This window comes from Oncorhynchus nerka, linkage group LG25 (genome assembly GCF_034236695.1).
Source record: "Oncorhynchus nerka isolate Pitt River linkage group LG25, Oner_Uvic_2.0, whole genome shotgun sequence".
Taxonomy (NCBI): Eukaryota; Metazoa; Chordata; class Actinopteri; order Salmoniformes; family Salmonidae; genus Oncorhynchus; species Oncorhynchus nerka.
Window position 1 is genome coordinate 24,945,858 of NC_088420.1, and position 25,128 is coordinate 24,970,985.

The 25,128-nt window shown below is 45.8% G+C and overlaps 1 protein-coding gene across 1 annotated transcript in view; it reads right to left on the bottom strand.

Moving 5' to 3' along the window:
* Positions 1-25,128, bottom strand: part of LOC115109268 (transmembrane protein 117-like) — a 94,346-nt gene that overhangs the window by 15,760 nt on the left and 53,458 nt on the right. Inside the window, exon 4 of the mRNA XM_029633996.2 lies at positions 7,085-7,184. Within this exon, the coding sequence (XP_029489856.1) occupies positions 7,085-7,184 (100 nt within the window). The remainder of the gene's footprint in view (positions 1-7,084; positions 7,185-25,128) is intronic.

Consider the following 25,128-nt stretch of genomic DNA (forward strand, 5'->3'; position numbering starts at 1 on the left):
TCTTTCACTCCCTCCTCTCTACATTTTCCTCTTCTGTCGCTGCTGCTAAAGCCACTTTCTACCACTCTAAATTCCAAGCATCTGCCTCTAACCCTAGGAAGCTCTTTGCCACCTTCTCCTCCCTCCTGAATCCTCCTCCCCTCCCCCCTCCTCCCTCTCTGCAGATGACTTCGTCAACCATTTTGAAAAGAAGGTCGACAATAAATCCCTTGACATCCGATCCTCGTTTGCTAAGTCAAACGACACCGCTGGTTCTGCTCACACTGCCCTACCCTGTGCTCTGACCTCTTTCTCCCCTCTCTCTCCAGATGAAATCTCGCGTCTTGTGACGGCCGGCCGCCCAACAACCTGCCCGCTTGACCCTATCCCCTCCTCTCTTCTCCAGACCATTTCCGGAGACCTTCTCCCTTACCTCACCTCGCTCATCAACTCATCCCTGACCGCTGGCTACGTCCCTTCCGTCTTCAAGAGAGCGAGAGTTGCACCCCTTCTGAAAAAACCTACACTCGATCCCTCCGATGTCAACAACTACAGACCAGTATCCCTTCTTTCTTTTCTCTCCAAAACTCTTGAACGTGCCGTCCTTGGCCAGCTCTCCCGCTATCTCTCTCAGAATGACCTTCTTGATCCAAATCAGTCAGGTTTCAAGACTAGTCATTCAACTGAGACTGCTCTTCTCTGTATCACGGAGGCGCTCCGCACTGCTAAAGCTAACTCTCTCTCCTCTGCTCTCATCCTTCTAGACCTATCGGCTGCCTTCGATACTGTGAACCATCAGATCCTCCTCTCCACCCTCTCCGAGTTGGGCATCTCCGGCGCGGCCCACGCTTGGATTGCGTCCTACCTGACAGGTCGCTCCTACCAGGTGGCGTGGCGAGAATCTGTCTCCTCACCACGCGCTCTCACCACTGGTGTCCCCCAGGGCTCTGTTCTAGGCCCTCTCCTATTCTCGCTATACACCAAGTCACTTGGCTCTGTCATAACCTCACATGGTCTCTCCTATCATTGCTATGCAGACGACACACAATTAATCTTCTCCTTTCCCCCTTCTGATGACCAGGTGGCGAATCGCATCTCTGCATGTCTGGCAGACATATCAGTGTGGATGACGGATCACCACCTCAAGCTGAACCTCGGCAAGACGGAGCTGCTCTTCCTCCCGGGGAAGGACTGCCTGTTCCATGATCTCGCCATCACGGTTGACAACTCCACTGTGTCCTCCTCCCAGAGCGCTAAGAACCTTGGCGTGATCCTGGACAACACCCTGTCGTTCTCAACTAACATCAAGGCGGTGGCCCGTTCCTGTAGGTTCATGCTCTACAACATCCGCAGAGTACGACCCTGCCTCACACAGGAAGCGGCGCAGGTCCTAATCCAGGCACTTGTCATCTCCCGTCTGGATTACTGCAACTCGCTGTTGGCTGGGCTCCCTGCCTGTGCCATTAAACCCCTACAACTCATCCAGAACGCCGCAGCCCGTCTGGTGTTCAACCTTCCCAAGTTCTCTCACGTCACCCCGCTCCTCCGCTCTCTCCACTGGCTTCCAGTTGAAGCTCGCATCCGCTACAAGACCATGGTGCTTGCCTACGGAGCTGTGAGGGGAACGGCACCTCAGTACCTCCAGGCTCTGATCAGGCCCTACACCCAAACAAGGGCACTGCGTTCATCCACCTCTGGCCTGCTCGCCTCCCTACCACTGAGGAAGTACAGTTCCCGCTCAGCCCAGTCAAAACTGTTCGCTGCTCTAGCCTCCCAATGGTGGAACAAACTCCCTCACGACGCCAGGACAGCGGAGTCAATCACCACCTTCCGGAGACACCTGAAACCCCACCTCTTTAAGGAATACCTAGGATAGGATAAAGTAATCCTTCTCACCCCCCTTAAAAGATTTAGATGCACTATTGTAAAGTGGCTGCTCCACTGGATGTCATAAGGTGAATGCACCAATTTGTAAGTCGCTCTGGATAAGAGCGTCTGCTAAATGACTTAAATGTAAATGTAAATGTACAGACAGGAACAATGGTGGCAATTTTGAAGCATGTTTGGACAGCAGACTGGGATAGGGAGAGATAGAATATGTCCGTAAACACAACAGCCAGCTGGTCTGCCATGCTCTGAGGACGCGGCAAGGGATGCCGTCTGGGCCGGCAGCTTTGCAAGGGTTAACACGCCTAAATGTCTTACTCACGTCGGCCATGGAGGAGGAGATCCCACAGTTCTTGGTAGTGGACCGCGTCGGTGGCACTGTGTTATCCTCAAATCGTGCGAAGGAGGTGTTTAGCTTGTCCGGAAGCAAGACGTAGGTGTCCGCGACAAGGCTGGTTTTCCTTTTGTAGTCCGTGATTGTCTGTAGACCCTGCAACATACGTCTCATGTCTGAGCCGTTGAATTGCGACTCCACTTTGTCTCTATATTGAGGTTTTTGACGTTGATTGCCTTACGGAGGGAATAACTACACTGTTTGTATTGTCTGCCATATTCCCAGTCACCTTGCCATGGTTAAATGCTGTGCTTTGCACTTTCAGTTTTGCGTGAATGCTGCCATCTATCCACGGTTTCTGGTTAGGGTAGGTTTTAATAGTCACAGTGGGTACAACATCTCCTACACACTTCCTGATAAACTCAGTCACCGTATCAGTGTATTTGTCAATGTTATTCTCGGAGGCTACCCGGAACATATCCCAGTCCGCGTAATCAAAACAATCTTGAAGCGTGGATTCTAATTGGTCAGTCCAGCGTTGAATAGTCCTTAGCACGGGTACTTCCTTTTTGAGTTTCTGCCTACAGGAAGAGAGGAGCAAAATGGAGTCATGATCAGATTTGCCAGAATGGAGGGTAAGGGAGAGCCCAGCTACAATAAATGTTGCCTCAGGATATGTGGTTTCCAGTTGGGTTAAAGTCCAGTGAAGTTCTTTGAGGGCCGTCGTGGTATCGGCTTGAGGGGGAATATACATGGCTGTGACAATAACCAAAGAGAATTCTATTGGAAGGTAATAGGGTCGGCATTTGATTGTGAGGTATTCTAGGTCGGGTAAACAAAAGGACTTGAGTTCCTGTATGTTATCACAATCAGAAGAAGCACACCATGAGTAGTTAATCATGAAACATACACCCCCGCCCTTCTTCCTGGAGAGATATTTATTCCTGTCGGCACAATGAACTGAGAACCCAACTGGCTGTACATACTCAGACAGTAAATCCAGAGAGAGCCATGTTTCTGTGAAACAGAGTATGTTACAATCTCTGATGTCTCCTCTGTAAGGAAATCCTCACCCCCAGCTCGTCAACGTTATTATCCAGAGACTGAACATTAGCGAGTAATATACTCGGAAGCGGTGGGTGGTGTGCGCGCCTCCTGAGTCGGACTAAAACTCCACGTACCTCTTCTCCGCCAGCGATGTTTTGCGTCAGCCTCTGGAATCAGATCAATTGCCCTAGGCCCTAGGGGTAGAACAAAGGATCCAATTCTGGAAAGTTGTATTCCTGGTTGTAATGCTGGTGAGTACCGCCGCTCTGATATCCAAAAGTTCATCTCAGCTGTATGTAATAACACAAAAACATTTCTGGCCTAATAATGTAAGAAATAACACATTTAAAAAAGATTGCAAAGTTGCCTAGGGGCTAGAAGCACAGCTGCCCTCTCTATCAACGCCATTTTACACCACTTGTGAATGATGCCCAGTGTTTGCAGTAAGGCAAGAAATAGCACATGGCTTTTTTGCAACTTTACTGCCTTGTGAGCATCGCTGTGCATATTATGTGAATAGATAGCTTAATAGTTTATCAACATTTTAAGCTAAACGTTCTGATCTGTTGCATTTTTGATGAGTGGTTTGATTAATTTGGGATCTATCGCATCCCACAACTGTTTGGAATATTTATTTCTCGCACAGAAGGACAAGTTTACCAATAGAATAGGTTAACTTTTGTACTATGGGGATTTGAGAATGACACAAATATTAATTTTCACAAAGTCTGCTTCCTCAGTTTGTATGATGACAATTTGCATATACTCCAGAATGTTATGAAGAGTGATCAGATGAATTGCAATTAATTGCAAAGTCCCTCTTTGCCATGCAAATCAAATGAATCCCCCCCAAATATTTCCACTGCATTTCAGCCCTGCCACAAAAGAACCAGCTGACATCATGTCAGTGATTCTCTTGTTAACACAGGTGTGAGTGTTGACGAGGACAAGGCTGGAGATCACTCTGTCATGCTGATTGAGTTTGAATAACAGACTGGAAGCTTCAAAATGAGGGTGGTGCTTGGAATCGTTGTTCTTCCTCTGTCAAACATGGTTACCTGCAAGGAAACATGTGCCGTCATCATTGTTTTGCACAAAAAGGGCTTCACAGGCAAGGATTGCTGCCAGTAAGATTGCACCTAAATCAACCATTTATCGGATCATCAAGAACTTCAAGGAGAGCGGTTAAATTGTTGTGAAGGCGGCTTCAGGGCGCCCAAGAAAGTCCAGCAAGCGCCAGGATCATCTCCTAAAGCTGATTCAGCTGCAGGATTGGGGGACCACCAGTACAGAGCTTGCATGCACAGTGAGAAGAATAATTTTGGAGGATGGCCTGGTGTCAAGAAGGGCAGCAAAGAAGCCACTTCTCTCCAGGAAAAACATCATGGACAGACTGATATTCTGCAAAAGGTACAGGGATTGGACTGCTGAGGACTGGGGTAAAGTCATTTTCTCTGATGAATCCCCTTTCCGATTGTTTGGGGCATACGGAAAAAAGCTTGTCCAGAGAAGACAAGGTGAGCGCTACCATCAGTCCTGTGTCATGCCAACAGCAAAGCATCCTGAGACCATTCATGTGTGGGGTTGCTTCTCAGCCAAGGGAGTGGGCTCACTCACAATTTTTCCTAAGAACACAGCCATGAATAAAGAATGGTACCAACACATCCTCCGAAAGCAACTTCTCCCAACCATCCAGGAACAGTTTGGTGATGAACAATGCCTTTTCCAGCATGATGGAGCACCTTGCCAAAAGGCAAAAGTGATAACTAAGTGGCTCGGGGAACAAAACATCGATATTTTGGGTCCATGGCCAGGAAACTCCCCAGACCTTAATCCCATTGAGAACTTGTGGTCAATCCTAAAGAGGTGGGTGGACAAACTAAAATTCACAAATTCTGACCAACTCCAAGCATTGATTATGCAAGAATGGGCTGCCACCAGTCAGGATGTGGCCCAGAAGTTAATTGACAGCATGCCAGGGCGGTCTTGAAAAAGAAGGGTCAACACTGCAAATATTGATTCTTTGCATCAACTTCATGTAATTGTCAATAAAAGCCTTTGACACTTATGAAATGCTTGTAATTATACTTCAGTATTCCATAGTAACATCTGACAAAAATATCTAAAGACACTGAAGCAGCAAACTTTGTGAAAATTAATATTTGTGTCATTCTCAGAACTTTTGGCCATGACTGTAGATTGACATAGGAAATGCTTTTGCTGTTCATTAGGCCTACTCATCTTGTTGGTTGACGAAAAAGTCCATGTGGACAGTATGCGCCTCAGAATTCGTTAAGAAAGACGCGTGCAGTTGCGTCCCAGGTAGCCTACTTCGGAACTGAGATGCCTGTGAGAAGGACCCGATCACGTGACGGGCATTAGCTAATAAGAATTGAGATATCTGAGAGAGCCATGTGAGCGAGAGGTGCCTCGGAGCACGGAGATTGGCAGCCATGAGAAGGGAATTAGGCTGTAATTATTATATTCAGCCCAAGGGCATTACGGCCACACACGGGGGATGGTGCCATGACATTCGGGGCCTGGTGAGAATATTATCAAGTGCTTGTCCAATTGTGACTGAGAGTGTGTGCAGCCTGCACAAGAAACAAAGCAGAGTTCATGCCTTTCATGCAACTTTTTTCAAATCAGCCATGCAGCCAACATTTGTATCACAAATAATGTTGCATAAATAACACTACATTTAGCATATAGGAGGACCTGTTTCTTTGTTAACTGCTCAACACAGAATAGCCGCATGTGCACACTCCCTCGGAAATGGTTTGGAGAAAATATCCTTTCTATTTTATTTAGCTATGTTCAACTGTGTTCTTCATACTATAAAATAATATTAAATAACGCAATAGAATTATAAGCGAATCTTGTCTGCTAAATGAACTACTGTAGCCCAAAGCCATATGGCAGGGCCTAACATAAGGAAAACTCAGAGTATGCTATTCTGTTCTTCGGAAATAACTACATTCTCTTCATATCATGTTTCTTTAGACCTGTCTAAAATAAATAATGGATTTATTATGATGGTCGAAGATATATTTAATGAATTTATTAGACTTTTTAAAATGTAGATGTTCCAAAGGTCTGCGTCAGTGGCTTGTAGGCTATGCGTGGAAGCCAGGAGATGATAAATGTGTTTATGTTAATTACCGGTCAATTGATGTGAGACTGGCAGTTATTTGCTTGACAATCACCGGCTGATAATATTTCATGACCACCACAGCCCTAGTAGAGAAAATCATTTAATCATTTTTGTTATGAGCAGTGTTGCAAAAACACCAATTTCCTGCTCACTCATCTACCGATGACACATTCAAAATATCTGCTCTGTCGAGGAGACACACAGAGGTCGTCTTGAAAGTGCCTTGTTGAATTAATCAACTGTAAAAAAGTTCTCTCCCTCTCCCTCTCCCCCTCCCTCCCTCCCTCCCTCCCTCTCGTACAGTAGAATAATAATGGCGGCTGAGGAAGCGTGACAAGTTGTTTCTCCTCTACTCCAGTGGTTCCCAAACTGTGGGGCGCGAGGGTGTCGGCAGGGGTAGTGCGGGGTTCTCCCCCCACTCTATCCCTCGCTGTCTCTCCTTTCCTCTACTCCACCCCTCACTGTCTCTCTTCTACTCCACTCCACCCCTCGCTGTGCCGCTATGTTTCTCTGTGTTTCCTGTGACATCGTACTGTTGCTCTGTTCCTGTTACTTCTGTTTGATCTGGCCTGGGACCAGGTGCTAAGGGTATAAACCCTAATCCCACTGTCTTTGTGCTGATATTCTAGTTGATTCTAATCCGTTTTGGGCTACTACTGGGTAGTACCATCTTACCATCTTACCATCCATGCAGTCACAAAGTCCCCCATCCACGTCCCTACTGCTGCAATCTTCATGAAGCTCTCGTTCCTGATACCCATGTACTCTGTCACCATGTGAGGCCTAGAAAGAGAGATAGAAAGAGAGATAGAAAGAGAAAGAAAGAGGGAGGGAGGGAGGGAGGGAGGGAGGGAGGGAGGGAGGGAGGGAGGGAGGGAGGGAGGGAGGGAGGGAGGGAGGGAGGGAGGGAGGGAGGGAGGGAAAAACGGTCACTGCGGCTGCTAAGTGTCTTGATGCTAACTGTCAGATCCCATCCAAATCAAACTAGCCCCGTGAAAACAGTGTGCGGCAAGCGGCTCTACCTTCGTGGGGCCCTCAGGGTTGTAAACAATATACACTGAGCTTCCATGAAATTGTTTACCCCCCTACTGTTTGGGAATTAACTTTCCATTTCGCAAATTTGTACCAGTGTCTAGGTGAATTTAAATCAGCATTATCCAAAAGCATAAGATGTCTCCGTTGGTTGTTGGAACTAACAGAACATCCCTGATACAAAGGGCATGGAAGAGGAAACCATTTGTGGTATGCAGTTTGTCTTTGGTGCAGGGAAAAAGATGACATGCATTCGCTGAAGTCCTAGTTATTCTTCCTCTATTTCCTGTTGTAGGTGGAGATGGGAGCAGGAGCCTTTTGTTCAGGGTATTCATTAATCTTCCAACTTATCCTGGTAATAACACTGGGAGAAACTGGGTCACAAGCCAGGTCTATATGACAACCGCAGCTACTCCACTCATCTTCTGTTGGCTCCGTGGCTGTTTTCCAACCTGCCACACATTAACCATGAAATATTTAGTTGGCTATGTGGACAGAGGCATCTAGAAAATGACAACCATGCCTGTTTTACTTTCCCATGCATTTATTTGATATGTTAATAGTGTTTACAATGACTGTACATAACATTGCTTTTGTGAATGAAAATACAACTCTCTCAAAGCGGTACAGGATTATCCATTAAATCCTATTAAAGAGCTTAGGCATGTTTAAATTAAACTTGAATAGGTATTCATCTCCAATTAATGATAATTGCTCTCCCTTTTTTCACCCATTAACTCATAATTCCCCTTCGTAACAAAACATAATAAAGAATTGAAGGTGGTCCTGGGGCAGAATTGCTATCAGTTATGACGAACCACTGAACCCAAATGGCACTTGTCTTCTTCTGCTGTTTTCATGTTCTTTGAAGTCATAAAAATGAGCTGCTTTTGAAAATGAATGTGTTAAATATGATAGGGTCTGGTATAATTTACTCCTACCCATCATTTTGTCTGACTTGTCATTCATGCTCAGTGTAGAGTAAAAGTGCTACCATATAACTGTCCTGTTTCAAGTGTCTCCTAGAACCTATGACAAACCATTGACCCCAAATGGCACCTGTTTTCTTGTGCCTACATAGACAGTCTCTGTAGTCATCAAAACAGATAGACTGCTAATTAAAAATACAATTAAGATGCTGCATTAAAGGTAGGCTACAATATAAATCATATGACATCAATATTCATTAGGTTGCTGTGAAAGGGCTTGATTAACAGAAACATGAGGGGCATGGCATAGGTGACTTAACACCTTGCAAGTAAATAAAACTAAACTTGATTAGAATGGGGATTTATAAGCCTACCTGCATTAAGTCAGTTAGATGCTCAGCAGCTTGGCCCCGGTCCAGTTGCCTAGGAGATCCCACAGGGAGTCGTGTACCCACTGCAAAATTATAATCGATAGTCCTGGAAACGCTGTCTAGCCCAGCACAACTCAGACTTAAATCTAGCCGATAGCTGGCTGTATCAGAGAAAACACTTGCCCTCTCTCCACCTCTTCCATGGTTATCTAATTGGGCAAACATTGCACCTCTTCTACCAGGCAGCAATGTTTGCCATTTTTTTTTATTTCACCTTTATTTAACCAGGTAGGCTAGTTGAGAACAAGTTCTCATTTGCAACTGCGACCTGGCCAAGATAAAGCACAGCAGTGTGAACAGACAACACAGAGTTACACATGGAGTAAACAATTAACAAGTCAATAACACAGTAGAAAAAAAAGGGGAGTCTATATACATTGTGTGCAAAAGGCATGAGGAGGTAGGTGAATAATTACAATTTTGCAGATTAACACTGGAGTGATAAATGATCAGATGGTCATGTACAGGTAGAGATATTGGTGTGCAAAAGAGCATAAAAGTAAATAAATAAAAACAGTATGGGGATGAGGTAGGTAAAAATGGGTGGGCTATTTACCGATAGACTATGTACAGCTGCAGCGATCGGTTAGCTGCTCAGATAGCAGATGGTTGAAGTTGGTGAGGGAGATAAAAGTCTCCATCTTCAGCCATTTTTGCAATTCGTTCCAGTCACAGGCAGCAGAGAACTGGAACGAAAGGCGGCCAAATGAGGTGTTGGCTTTAGGGATGATCAGTGAGATACACCTGCTGGAGCGCGTGCTACGGATGGGTGTTGCCATCGTGACCAGTGAACTGAGATAAGGCGGAGCTTTACCTAGCATGGACTTGTAGATGACCTGGAGCCAGTGGGTCTGGCGACGAATATGTAGCGAGGGCCAGCCGACTAGAGCATACAGGTCGCAGTGGTGGGTGGTATAAATTGCTTTAGTGACAAAACGGATGGTACTGTGATAAACTGCATCCAGTTTGCTGAGTAGAGTGTTGGAAGCAATTTTGTAGATGACATCGCTGAAGTCGAGGATCGGTAAGATAGTCAGTTTTACTAGGGTAAGTTTGGCGGCGTGAGTGAAGGAGGCTTTGTTGCAGAATAGAAAGCCGACTCTAGATTTGATTTTCGATTGATGTTTGATATGAGTCTGGAAGGAGAGTTTACAGTCTAGCCAGACACCTAGGTACTTATAGATGTCCACATATTCAAGGTCGGAACCATCCAGGGTGGTGATGCTGGTCAGGCGTGCGGGTGCAGGCAGCGAACAGTTGAAAAGCATGCATTTGGTTTTACTAGCGTTTAAGAGCAGTTGGAGGCCACGGAAGGAGTGTTGTATGGCATTGAAGCTCGTTTGGAGGTTAGATAGCACAGTGTCCAAGGACGGGCCGGAAGTATATAGAATGGTGTCGTCTGCGTAGAGGTGGATCAGGGAATCGCCCGCAGCAAGAGCAACATCATTGATATATACAGAGAAAAGAGTCGGCCCGAGGATTGAACCCTGTAGCACCCCCACAGAGACTGCCAGAGGACCGGACAGCATGCCCTCCGATTTGACACACTGAACTCTGTCTGCAAAGTAGTTGGTGAACCAGGCAAGGCAGTCATCCGAAAAACCGAGGATACTGAGTCTGCCGATAAGAATATGGTGATTGACAGAGTCGAAAGCCTTGGCGAGGTCGATGAAGACGGCTGCACAGTATTGTCTTTTATCGATGGCGGTTATGATATCGTTTAGTACCTTGAGCGTGGCTGAGGTGCACCCATGACCGGCTCGAAAACCAGATTGCACAGCGGAGAAGGTACGGTGGGATTCGAGATGGTCAGTGACCTGTTTGTTGACTTGGCTTTCGAAGACCTTAGATAGGCAGGGCAGGATGGATATAGGTCTGTAACAGTTTGGTTCCAGGGTGTCTCCCCCTTTGAAGAGGGGGATGAATGCGGCAGCTTTCCAATCCTTGGGGATCTCAGATGATATGAAAGAGAGGTTGAACAGGCTGGTAATAGGGGTTGCGACAATGGCGGCGGATAGTTTCAGAAATAGAGGGTCCAAATTGTCAAGCCCAGCTGATTTGTACGGGTCCAGGTTTTGCAGCTCTTTCAGAACATCTGCTATCTGGATTTGGGTAAAGGAGAACCTGGAGAGGCTTGGGCGAGTAGCTGCGGGGGGGGGGGGGGTGCGGAGCTGTTGGCCGAGGTTGGAGTAGCCAGGCGGAAGGCATGGCCAGCCGTTGAGAAATGCTTGTTGAAGTTTTCGATAATCATGGATTTATCGGTGGTGACCGTGTTACCTAGCCTCAGTGCAGTGGGCAGCTGGGAGGAGGTGCTCTTGTTCTCCATGGACTTCACAGTGTCCCAGAACTTTTGGAGTTGGAGCTACAGGATGCAAATTTCTGCCTGAAGAAGCTGGCCTTAGCTTTCCTGACTGACTGCGTGTATTGGTTCCTGACTTCCCTGAACAGTTGCATATCGCGGGGACTATTCGATGCTATTGCAGTCTGCCACAGGATGTTTTTGTGCTGGTCGAGGGCAGTCAGGTCTGGAGTGAACCAAGGGCTATATCTGTTCTTAGTTCTGCATTTTTTGAACGGAGCATGCTTATCTAAAATGGTGAGGAAGTTACTTTTAAAGAATGACCAGGCATCCTCAACTGACGGGATGAGGTCAATGTCCTTCCAGGATACCCGGGCCAGGTCGATTAGAAAGGCCTGCTCACAGAAATGTTTTAGGGAGCGTTTGACAGTGATGAGGGGTGGTCGTTTGACTGCGGCTCCGTAGCGGATACAGGCAATGAGGCAGTGATCGCTGAGATCCTGGTTGAAGACAGTGGAGGTGTATTTGGAGGGCCAGTTGGTCAGGATGACGTCTATGAGGATGCCCTTGTTTACAGATTTAGGGTTGTACCTGGTGGGTTCCTTGATGATTTGTGTGAGATTGAGGGCATCTAGCTTAGATTGTAGGACTGCCGGGGTGTTAAGCATATCCCAGTTTAGGTCACCTAACAGAACAAACTCTGAAGCTAGATGGGGGTGATCAATTCACAAATGGTGTCCAGGGCACAGCTGGGAGCTGAGGGGGGTCGGTAGCAGGCGGCAACAGTGAGAGACTTATTTCTGGAGAGAGTAATTTTCTTTGGAAAGCAGAAGAGCACAGAGGAAGAGTTTGGGGACTCTTCTCTCAGTGAGATTAAAGGCAACGATTCCACGGCTGCCGTGAACCCTCTGACCTAATGAGAGGGTTCACGTCAGCCGTGGAACATCAGTAAAGTAGCTGTCATGAATAATCAGATCCAAAATGGCTCCCTCCTGGTGGAACATCAGTACACTAACTACCATGAATAATCGGATCCAAAATGGCTCCTGTGGCGCAAAGCAGTGAACCAGTTACGCCAAAATCTGCACTCTCTATGGAACAAAATTGTATTTTTAAGACACCTTAAGAGTCACCCGTGCGTCAATCTAATTAACATATATACATCCAAATCCGTCAGTTTAAGAGAGAGATATAGAGATATCTGTTTGTTTTTTTGCATGGGCTGCGTCTCAATCCACCACATCCGCCTAAGTCAGCCTTCAAAATCTGCGTTGGAAAGTGACAGAGCTACAGTCCTCTTTGTCAGACCAGGAAACATCCAGAAAACCGGTCTTCTTATAAAAATGTCTGTAGCAAACGGTTACTCTAAATTTCACAATCCGTGATTGTGGAAGAACCTGGCAGGTGTGTAACCTCTGAAGCCTCGGAGGTGTCTAGCCTACTTCAGTACACGAACATGGCATTGGATCCTCCGTCATCTACATTGAGATTTTTTCTGTCTCCTCCGTGTGTATGTAACAGTATAACTTTAGACCGTCCCCTCGCCTATACCCGGGCGCGAACCAGGGACCCTCTGCACACATCAACAACAGTCACCCACGAAGCATCGTTATCCATCGCTCCACAAAAGCCGCGGCCCTTGCAGAGCAAGGGGAACTACTACTTCAAGGTCTCAGAGCAAGTGACGTCACCGATTGAAACACTATTTAGCGCGAACACCGCTAACTAAGCTAGCCGTTTCACATCCGTTACATGTACAGTACATAAGAGCACACATTTGACAGTGTACACAGCTTTGGACTGGAGAATGGTTGACTGAAGAACATCAAGCTGTCATGGAAGGGCCTCTCTCCTATCACCAAATCATCTCCCAAGGCGACTTAAAATCTCTATCTCCATCCATCCCCCTCTTTTTTAGTCAGAGCGACATCAGCCCACATATTGTATTAAACTTCCTCCAGATAGAGTTCTCTAGTCTCTCTTATCACTCTACTGGCTCATACAGGGGGGGAGTGAGAGTGAATAACCAGCAGGCACATTCCAGGCCAGCACCAGTATCTGTCCACTGTATCAGTCTGCCATTAAACTAGTCTTAAATGTAGTCTGCAAGTCCAAGAAGCGTATAAATCCACTTGACTTGGGCTTTACAATTTCACAAGTGATAAAAGGCACACGCGCACACACACACACAAAATCAATCGTGATAAGCTTTTCTAAAAAGTATTGCTTGTAGATGCTGGCATATGCCTGCTAATTAAGGCTACAAACAGGTGGGTGAGACAGGCTTTGTAGCTTTGCCTTACTTGATAAATACAGCCAGACCATGACTTTATACTTGATAGTCAAGACAAGCTCTGAGTTTACCTTTCCACCTCCTCTCGAGATGGGAAAGTGCTCAAGTACTTACATAAAGTCACACATCAACACACAGGCAGGCACACACACATGCACGCGCACACACACACACAAAATCAACTGTGGTAAGCTTTTATAAAAAATTATTGCTTGTAGATGCATTACAAATTTGAAAATATTGATTAAAAGACACGTTTCAAGTTGTTTGATGTCCCTCAAGGGAAGATTGGTTCTGCACTGTGTGGCATTTAGAAATGTCAGGACACATTTTATAAATCATATTTTATCGCAAATTGTCTGCAGAGCAGCACAAACCATTTATAGTACAGGGCCTGCAAAACTGTAGCCTTAAAGGCAAGATTTTGAAATGCTATCAATGATATGACTGGCTGGTGTGAAACATAATGAAAAGGTAGAGAGATTCACACATGCAGACCACAGGAGGTTGGAGGCACCTTCATTGGGGAGAACGTGGTGGTAATGGTGGTAATGACTGGAGCAGTATAAGTGGAATGGTATCAAATACATCAAACAGATGGTTTTCAGGTGTTTGATGGCATTCCATTTGCTCCGTTCCGGATGTTATTATGAGCCGTTCTCCGCTCAGCAGCCTCCACTGATGCAGATGTATGCACACACACACACCGTGTTAGGCTTTTTCCTATTTGCAGTTCCCAGTGGACTTCCCCATAGAGTTGTCAAGGTTAATGTGCTATGCTGTTGATAGTAGCTGTCTGTATGTCTCTGCATGAGGATGACCTGTAAGAGGCCAACACCCAATGAGGCCTCTCCCCCTTGTCCCAGATAACAGCAGGGGAAGGTGGGCTTATGATACTGAGGTAATGACAGACCCGTCTCTCCTCTCTCTCTCTCACTATCGACCCTCAGCTACAAAAAATAGCATGGTCACTCCACCCCTGGTCATGTTTATGTTTGGTACTCCGACAGGGAAAACCTAAATACCACAACATGCCATTTATTCTGCCTTTTAAATCTGCTAGTCTATTGCATTATGCCCACTCAGCTAGACAGGGACTCTCACACAAGGAACACAGAGGCATGGTGGTAAACAGAGACAATGTTCTTATGTGCTGCTATAACCCAGCTCAGTCAAAGGGGCGGCTGTGGTCATCTTCCTCCTCCCTCCCGCCCGCCACTGGGTGAGGACATGGGGCACGCAGGCAGCCGCCCCCAGCCTTCACCCATCCCATGCAGCAGTGTAGCCTGGTAATAGCAGTCCCCCCTCATCTAAATGAGTCATGATTAACATGTGCGGTGCCACGCATTGGGCTCTCTTAATTAAATAACACTGCCTAATTAGGGGCTTCTTTCTGCAGGTAATGGTGCTGTAAAATGCCAGAATGGGATTAGGCAGCGTGACGGAGCACCGGTGAAGGGCGTCAAACTCCCTGGGTTTTCACACAAACAAAAGACCCCTAATCTGACACTTACATTCAAATGCAAATGGCCCAGATGTGAAAGCCGCCCGGTAACAAGTGTGGCTCTGGATAACACTGTGTGCTGTGGGAGCCACAATGGAGGGATGCTTTCCTGGTGTTACATATGAATGAAGGCAACTGGTTGATAGCTGATGACCCTGGGTTATGTTTAAACATTGGCTCTCATGGTTACATGTTTGATCAATGTCCTTTGTCTGGACAGCTTTAAATTCTGATGGACACATCTAACATAGAGGTAATGACATGTCGCTCTCATCATTTATCATATTTGAATGAATTTAATTTGAATAAGTAAATATTAGGCAATTTCTAGAGAAAATATACATTCCTGTCATTGAATCAAGCTCAGTGGAGTCTGAAAGGTCAAAGAAAATGAAAGCATATCAATGAGCACTGGGACAGGGACAGCATACGGTGACAGGTCAGAGAGCACGGAGACAGACACACCTCCCCCTCAGCCACACTCACACAGGTCAGACACACACAGTCAGACACACACAAGACACAGCCAGACATCTAGAAAGGGGTGTGAGATGGAAACAATATGTGCTGTGTGTGTGTGTGTGTGGGGGGGGACGAGCAGTAGGACCTCTCCTGCACCGCTCCATCACAGTTGTATGCCGAGCGCAAGGCATCATGGTGTGTTTTTTCAAAGACATCATTATTCCGAGGGAAACCAATGCCAGCAGATGGCCTTTACAGAGCCTTGGCAATAACTGTGCCTTATCCTCTCTGAACAAAAAAATGAAAAGGAAAACATAATTAATTCCCACACAGAGGCTTCCTATCCTATTTGCCACAAAGGGATATTATTGTACTTCTCTTTTATGCTTTGCCTCAGTAAAATTACAACGGCCTCATATTGAGTAAAGGAACGCGGGATATGGATGCAGAAAAGCTTTGGACACGGATCAAAAGACTTAAGTTTCACTGCATCATCAGAGCTGGAACACTTCCATTCTCTTCTCCATCCGTCCTCCTCCCGCTCTACCTCCCTCCCCTCTCTGCTAACTGCTGCATTGGCTGCCATCAGAGACCCGAACACATCTCTTCTGAGGCGTGTCCTGGTCCTCGCTGGTAGAATGTGAACACTGCTCTTATAGGTCCACCTTAAACAGAGATGCAAACACTAGTCATCTCTGGCAGACCGCCAGCCTTAAGAGGACACCGAGAAAGAGCAAGACACGAGGTCCTGGGAAGAAGCAGGGGTAGAGCAGAGAAAAGTAGAGGAGTAGAGCAGAGAAAAGGCTGGTTGCTGGCTCGATGCGTCCACTTGCTTTACAACAGCACCATCTATCGATCTGAAAAGACACACCCTGAAATGACTATTTTTTAAATTTTATTTTACCTTTATTTAACTAGGCAAATCAGTTAAGAACAAATTATTATTTTCAATGACAGCCTAGGAACAGTGGGTTAACTGCCTGTTCAGGGGCAGAACAACAGTTTTATACCTTGTCAGCTCAGGGGTATGAACTTGCAACCTTCCGGTTACTAGTCCAACACTCTAACCACTAAGCTACCCTGCCGCTCACTATGTTATGTCATTGGAACTGTCACATCAGAGGTAGTTTGTTACATAAGGGAGACTATTATTTTTTTTATGTCTGGGACACATAGTTGGCTAATTGAAAGTACCTGGCTCGTTGTGTCTGTACTGTATCTCTGTTCATTTAGTGTTTACCGCTCACGGTGAGGAGTAAATGAGGATTTTCCACCCAGCTAGCACATAACATTCTGAGAACCATTTCTTAGAGCTTAGTGAGAGTATGGTTGTCCTATTGTTATTTTGCATACAAACTTCCCACAACTTTCTGGGAATGATAGTTGCTTGGCTTGGGAACATTCTCAGCACTTTTAAGGAACCTGAAAAACTAGCTAGCTAGCTAGCAACCTGATAAATTAACCACTAACTAGGCTATGCATAGATATGGATGGCACAGAAATAACTGAAAATGAATAGGCTACTCAAAGAGATGCATCAAAGGTAGGCTGCATATGCAAGAGTGATGTGTGTATTATCGTGTTTGTGAGAGAGGATGCGTGTGATAGCAGGAGTAAGTGTGTGGGAGGAAGGGAGAGCGTGTAGGCCTACAGTATGTGTGTTTTACATTTATCTGAACAGTACAGAAGGTTACAGTGTTTAAAAGATCTTTGTTCTTTGTATACATAGAGACAGTTATTTTTTCCTATTGTCACACTCATTTAGAATTCCTGAGAAAGGGGGTGCTGTGGGATTATTTAAGATATTCTAGGGTTTCAGATCATTTCAAAAGATGGGCAGGAACTCTGCTGTCCTAGCTTCAGGGGAAAGCCGTACCATGGTCTTGTAGTTGATGCGAGCTTCGACTGGAAGCTAGTGGATTTTACGGAGGCGTGGGATGACATGGGAAGGTTGAATACCAGGTGGGCTCCAGCATTATGGATAAATTGGAGGGGTTTGATTGCACAAGTGGGGAACCCAGCCAACAGCGATCCGCAGAAGTCCAGACAGGAGATGACAAGTGCCTGGATTATGTGAGTTAGGTTTGTACTCTACGGATGTTGTAGAACCTTCAAACTCAACTCTGGACCTCTGTTACGTTCCCCAGTTTATGTGTTGTAGTTTGTGTTTGTGCATGTGTTTATTTCAGGAAATGGCTTCCGGTAAGCCCTCAAGCAGCTGATTGGTCGACTCCAGGGCTAATTGGAGAGCTGACCCCGCCCCCTCGTCAAGACTCAGCTGTCTCCAATTACACATTCCTTCAGAAGCTATAGAAAAAGCCAGTGTTCTGTTCAGGAGAGGGAGCTTTTTGTAGAGAGATTTGCTGGAGGTAGATTTTGATAGAGATTTTGATAGAGATTTTGATAGAGATTTTGATAGAGGTTGATTTTGCTGAGAGTTTGTATATTTTGTGAGTTTGTTGCTCAGATAGAGCTTATTTGATGTCGTTTGTTTGAAAATTGTTTAATATTCTGTTTCATTTGTTCCCAGGGGGAGAAGGGGAAGGCACCTTGGGAGTGCTTAGGCAAGAGGCCCGCGGGCATACATATACCCGTAGCATATTCGCTGTCTAGGCACACTAGGTAAGACCTGGGCGGACCACCCCCTGTATTTTGGTTAGGGCACCAGGTGGTGCTAAATTAGGTAAGTAGTGGGTAGGCAGGTAAGATAGGAGAGGGGGAGGTTTTGAGATTTACTTTCTTTGCTTTGGTTCTGTCCAGCCCCTTTTCCCCATATTACCGTGTAAAGGAATAAAGTCCTTGTAAACGGTACCACATTCTGCTTGTTGTCATTTTTACTCGCACCTACAGTCCATACCTTTTTCGCTTCACAGAGAGTTTAGTTGTAGCAGGGTGTAGCGTTCCCTCTTCATAGAGGCGTGCGTAACATAATGGGGGCTCGTCCGGGATTTTTCCATTAAACCCACAGGACCCTGCTGCTCTGAGCTCTCTCTCTGGTTAGTGATTGAGGTGTGATAGTAGGTTGTGAGTTTGGATGACTTGTTTAGTTAGTGTGTTCAGTAGACTACATTGTATAAGATGGCTGCATCAGCCATCTCCAAGTTTTTTGACGCGCCCTCTATTGATTGTTTGGTGAGATTTCGTAAAGTAGACCTTATAGCTATAGCTGACCATTATGGATTTGTATTCCCTGAGAAAGCCCTAAAGGCTGAGCTTTTGGTGCTAGTCAGGGAGGGTTTAGTGAGAGAACGGATTCTCTCATTGCAAGGAGAGGAGACGGGTAGACTTTCTGATGCCAAGTCAGAGGACAGGGCGGAGGAAGGGGTTCCTCGTACCCCCTTTACATTGCCCCGATTCGATCCTTTATCTTCTGCTTCAGGTCGTTCAGATGGGACTGCTAGGCTGAAGGTGAGGCTGGCTCGGTTAGAAATGGAGCAAAAAGATAAAGAGAGACAGATGACTTTTGAACTTGAAATTAGGAAAATAGAAGCTGACAAGGAGGTGAGGATCCGACAACTGGAGCTAGACGCTGCCTCCAGTGCGACTCCACAAGCTGCTCATCATCAAGCCCACTTCGATGTGAGTAAAAACATAGCTTTAGTCCCTCCATTCCGAGAGTCGGAAGTTGATTATTATTTCTCTGCGTTTGAGCGTGTGGCCGCTGCGCTGCATTGGCCACTCGAGGTTTGGCCGCTCCTGATACAATGTAAATTGTCTGGGAAAGCCCAGGAAGTAGTAGCTGCTCTCTCCCTGGAAGACAGTTTACACTACGATATGGTTAAAACTACAGTGTTGCGGGCTTATGAGTTGGTGCCTGAAGCGTATAGACAGCGCTTCAGGAACCACAAAACATCTCACTGTACATTTGTTGAATTTGCTAGGGACAAAGAGTCTCTGTTTAGTCGCTGGTGTTCAGCCAGCAAAGCTAACACCTTTGCTGATATTCGGGAGTTGATGCTGTTGGAGGACTTTAAAAGCAACCTCCCAGATAGAATTGTAGTTCATTTAAATGAACAGCAGGTGGCGACGTTGGCCCAAGCAGCAGTGTTGGCAGATGAGTACGCTTTGACACACAAGACTGTCTTTGGTGCACCACGTTTTGAAGGCCGGACGATTACGTCATCAGTTCCTCGTTCAGGTCGCTTTTCCTCTGACAACCCTAAGCCTTTTCATGAATTCCGTGAATGTTATTACTGTCACCAAAAGGGTCATATGATTGCGGACTGCCCAATTTTGAAAAATAAACCGAAACAGTCCCAGTCACCGTCCCCAAAAAATGAAAAGTTTGGGTTTAGTCAAGTCTTTGGCTCGTCCCTTGGATCGAGTTATTGATTCAGCATTTGAGAAACCGGATCCTGTCTATGCTCCGTTTATCTCTGCCGGTTATGTTTCCTTAACAGGAGAACGAGCTGATCAAAAGCCTATCCAAATCCTACGAGACACCGGGGCGGCTCAGTCAGTAATCGTTACTGATACTTTACCCTGGTCTCCTGAAACGTATTGTGGCTCGCATGTTGTCATTCTTACTTGCACCTACAGTCCATACCTTTTTCTCTTCACGGAGAGTTTAGTTGTAGCAGGGTGTTGCGTTCCCTCTTCAAAGAGGCGTGCGTAACATAATGGGGGCTCATCCGGGATATTACAGGGGATAGAGACAAAAACCGTACCTGTACCACTACACTGGGTCCACTTAGTGTCAGACTTGGTATCAGGACGTTTCCGTGTTGGTGTAGTGTCTACACTGCCAGTATCAGGAGTCAAATTGCTACTAGGGAATGATATTGCTGGTGGTAATGTCACTCCTGTGTTAGAGGTAGTAGACAATCCAGAAATCAGAACTACAGATGAGAAATTGGTTCAAGCATTTCCACATGTTTTTCCTGCTTGTGTGTTAACGAGGGCACAATCTCGCAAGCTAGGAGATGTGGTGGATTTGGCTAGTTCCATTTTTGAGAATGTTGAGGTAGAAGACAATGCCCCGAGTATGCCTTCTGCAATGCCGACAGTTTTTACCCCCGTAAAAACTAAGGCAGGGGAAAACGAAATTGTGCCCCAGTTACATGACATTCTTTTGTCTGTCACCCCGAGAAGGTGATTGAATGTCAAAAAAGAAGACACCAGTCTTCGCAAGTGTTTTCTTCGGTAATTTCCATTGAGGAAGCTAAAACTAGAGAGACCGCTTACTTTATGGAAGCAGGAGTTTTGATGCGGAAATGGGCATCTCATGACACCATTAATGACTGGAGTGAAGTGTGTCAAGTGGTTGTTCCTACACCGTTCCGACAGCAGGTGCTGTCACTCGCCCATGACCAGGCGTGGTCTGGACACTTGGGGATCACAAAGACTTATAACCGGGTCCTTCGTCATTTCTTCTGGCCAGGTTTGAAGTCTGATGTGGTCCAATTTTGTAAAACATGTCACATATGTCAACTCACTGGGAAAGTGAATCAAACAGTTCCTCGAGCGCCGCTCTGCCCGATTCCTGTGGTGGGGGAACCGTTTGAAAGAGTGATAATTGATTGTGTAGGTCCATTGCCGAAAACCAGGTCAGGTAACCAGTTCCTACTAACAAAAATGTACAGATAGCTTATGTGAAGGGCTCGGCGAATGTGGTTGCTGACGCTCTATCATGGGTTTACTAACTGGGGATACTTTGGCTTTGGTATTGCAAAATTAGGTTTGCAATTTTTGTGGTGGGCGTGTTACGTTCCCCAGTTTATGTGTTGTAGTTTGTGTTTGTGCATGTGTTTATTTCAGGAAATGGCTTCCGGTAAGCCCTCAAGCAGCTGATTGGTCGACTCCAGGGCTAATTGGAGAGCTGACCCCGCCTCCTCGTCAAGACTCAGCTGTCTCCAATTACACATTCCTTCAGAAGCTATAGAAAAAGCCAGTGTTCTGTTCAGGAGAGGGAGCTTTTTGTAGAGAGATTTGCTGGAGGTAGATTTGCAGAGATTTTGATAGAGATTTTGATAGAGGTTGATTTTGCTGAGAGTTTGTATATTTTGTGAGTTTGTTGCTCAGATAGAGCTTATTTGATGTCGTTTGTTTGAAAATTGTTTAATATTCTGTTTAATTTGTTCCCAGGGGGAGAAGGGGAAGGCACCTTGGGAGTGCTTAGGCAAGAGGCCCGCGGGCATACATATACCCGTAGCATATTCGCTGTCTAGGCACACTAGGTAAGACCTGGGCGGACCACCCCCTGTATTTTGGTTAGGGCACCAGGTGGTGCTAAATTAGGTAAGTAGTGGGTAGGCAGGTAAGATAGGAGAGGGGGAGGTTTTGAGATTTACTTTCTTTGCTTTGGTTCCGTCCAGCCCCTTTTCCCCATATTACCGTGTAAAGGAATAAAGTCCTTGTAAACGGTACCACATTCTGCTTGTTGTCATTTTTACTCGCACCTACAGTCCATACCCTTTTCGCTTCACAGAGAGTTTAGTTGTAGCAGGGTGTAGCGTTCCCTCTTCATAGAGGCGTGCGTAACAACCTTGAAGCCAGTTTCACTACATGTTTTCATTGTTCCCCTCTAGTGATTTAGACCTGGGACACCAGGTACTTGCAATTCATTATCACGTAGAACAGAAAACCAGCAGGCTCCGGACCTTGTAGGGTAAGAGTTGAATACACCTGTTGTAGAGCATGAACCTGCAGGAGCAAGTCACTGCTTTGATGTTTGTAGAGAACAACAGGGTGTTGTCCAGGGTCAAGCCAAGGTCCTTTGCACCCTGGGAGGGAGTCACAGTGGAGTTGTCAACCATGATGTAGATGTCTTGGAACGAGAAAGGCCTTCTCCAGGAGGAAGAGCAGCTCTGGCTTGTCACGGTTGAAATTTAGGTGGAGATGTCTGTCAGGCACGCAGGTGTCGCCACCTGGGTGTCAGAAGGGGGAGAAGTAAAAAGTAGCTGAGTGTCATCCGCATAGCAATGATAGGAGAGACCATGTGAGAATATGACGGAGCCAAGTGACTTGGTGTAGAGAGAGAAGAGGAGAGGGCCGAGATCCGAGCCCTGGGGGACACCAGTAGTGAGTATGTGGAGCAGACAGGTCCTCTACACGTTACCTGGTAGGAGAAGCCTGCCAGGTAAGATGCAATCCATGAGTGTGCAGAGCTTGAGATGCCCAGCCCTGAGCGGGTTGAGAGGAGAATCTAATGGCTCACAGTGTCGAATGCAGCGGATAGATCTAGGAGGATGAGAATAGAGGAGAGAGTGTCATCTGCGGCAGTGTAGAAATCGTCCGTGACACAGAAGAGCAGTCTCAGTTGAGTGACCTGTCTTGAAGCCTGACTGGTTAGGGCCAAGAAGATAATTGAGCGAGAGATAGCGAGAGAGCTGTTCAGAGACAGCACACTCAAGTGTATTGGAAAGAAAGTTATGTGTGAGTAGGACCAGTAGACTCAATAGGCTGAGTGAACAAGGAGCGGATGTCGTCAACCTTCTTTCAAAGAGGTTGACAAAGTCGTCCTCAGAGAGTGTCTTTAGCAGCGGATACAGAGGAAGAGAAGGTCGAGAGGAGGGAGTGATAGGTTCTCCGGAAGTTTCATTTTCCTCCATTTTCTCTCAGCTGCCCACAGCCCTGTTCTGTAAGCTCACAATGAGTCACTCAGGCACGGAGCAGGAGGGGAGGAAAGGGGACAGTACGAGTCATAGGATGGGGAAAGGGAGGAGAGTAGGGTCAAAGAAGCAGAATCAGGACACAGGATGGAGAAGGATTTAGCAGAAGAGAGAGATGATAGGATAGAAGAGGAAGGAGTAGTGGGAGAGAGAGAACAAAGATTGCGACAGCGCATGACCATCTGGGTAAGGGCTGAGTGGCTAGGGTTGGAGGAGAGGGAGACAGAAAAATAAACAAAGTAGTGATCAGGGACCTGTTGCAGTGAGATTAGTATGCGAAAAGCCTCGAGTAAATATAAGGCCTGCTTTGTGAGTGGGTCAAAAGAGGGAGTGGGAGGAGAAAGAAAAAATAATTGGGGGGGGAAAAAAAACAATTTGACGGCAGACATCGGGAGGTTGAAGTTGCCCAGTAAGAACAATGGAAATTAGCTTATCAAGGTGGCAAACTCATTGAGGAACTCTCTAAGGGCAACTGGTTGGCAATAGATGACAACAATGAGTGTATGTTACAGTGACTTTTGTGGGACTCTGGTCGGGGTGCCTTGTAAGGATCCGACAGCGAGTGGGTAATCTGCCTCTACCATCAGTCCAATTAGACAACGTACAATCATTGGATAACAAAATAGACTAACTACCATCATGAATATTCTACCAAGGGGACATTAAAAACAATAATATCTTATGTTTCACCGAGTCGTGGCTGAACGACGACATGAATAACAGCTGGCAGGGTTTATGCTGCATTGGCAAGATAGAACAACCGACTCCGGTAAGACAAGGGGTGGCAGTCTATGTATATTTGTAAACAACAGCTGGTGCACAAAATCTAAGTATCTCATGATAAGCTGTACACCACCCTATTTAACAAGAGCGTTTTCATCTACAGTTGAAGTCGGAAGTTTATATACACTTAGGTTGGAGTCAATAAAACTCGTTTTTCAACCACTCCACAAATTTCTTGTTAACAAACTATAGTTTTGGCATGTCAGTTAGGACATCTGCTTTGTGCACGACACAAGTAATTTTTCCAACAATTTATTTTACTTATATTCACTGTATCAGAATTATAGTGGGTCAGAAGTTTACATACACTAAGTTGACAGTGCCTTTAAACAGCTTGGAAAATTCAAGAAAATTATGTCATGGCTTTAGAAGAAATCAGCTAATTGACATCCTTTGAGTCAATTGGAGGTGTACCTGTGGATATATTTCAAGGCCTACCTTCAAACTCAGTGCCTCTTTGCTTGACATCATGGGAAAATCAAAAGAAATCAGCCAAGACCTCAGAAGAAAAATTGTAGACCTTCGCAAGTCTGGTTCATCCATGGGAGCAATTTCCAAATGCCTGAATAAACCATGTTCAGCTGTACAAACAATAGTACGCAAGTATAAACACCATGGGACCACGCAGCCGTCATACCACTCAGGAAAGAGACGCGTTCTGTCTCCTAGAGATGAACGTACTTTGGTGTGAAAAGTGCAAATCATTTCCAGGCCTACAAACCTGACTCCCGCTCTGTCAGGAGGAATGAGCCAATATTCACCCAACTTATTGTGGGATGCTTGTGGAAGGCTACCCGAAAGGTTTGACCCAAGTTAAACAATTTAAAGGCAATGCTACCAAATACTAATTGAGGGTATGTAAACTTATGACCCACTGGGAATGTGATGAAAGAAATAAAAGCTGAAATAAATCACTCTACTATTATTCTGACATTTCACATTCTTAAAATAAAGTGGTGATCCTAACTGACCTAAAACAGGGATTTGATATGAGGATTAAATGTCAGGAATTGTGAAAAACTGAGTTTAAATGGCTAAGGTGTATGTAAACTTCCGACTTCAACTGTATATTCTTCGTAGATGTCTATTTATCACCACAAACCGATGCTGGCACTTAGCCCGCACTCAATGAGCTGTATACGGCCATAAGCAAACAGGAAAACGCTCATCCAGAGGTGGCGCTCCTAGTGGCCGGGGACTTGAATGCAGGGAAACTTAAATCTGTTTTACCTCATTTCTAACTCTAGACCACCTTTACTCCACACACAGAGATGTGTATGAAGCTCTCCCTCGTCCTCCATTTGGCAAATCTGACCACAATTCTATTCACCTGATTCCTGCTTACAAGCAAAAACCAAAGCAGGAAGCACCAGTAACTCGGTCA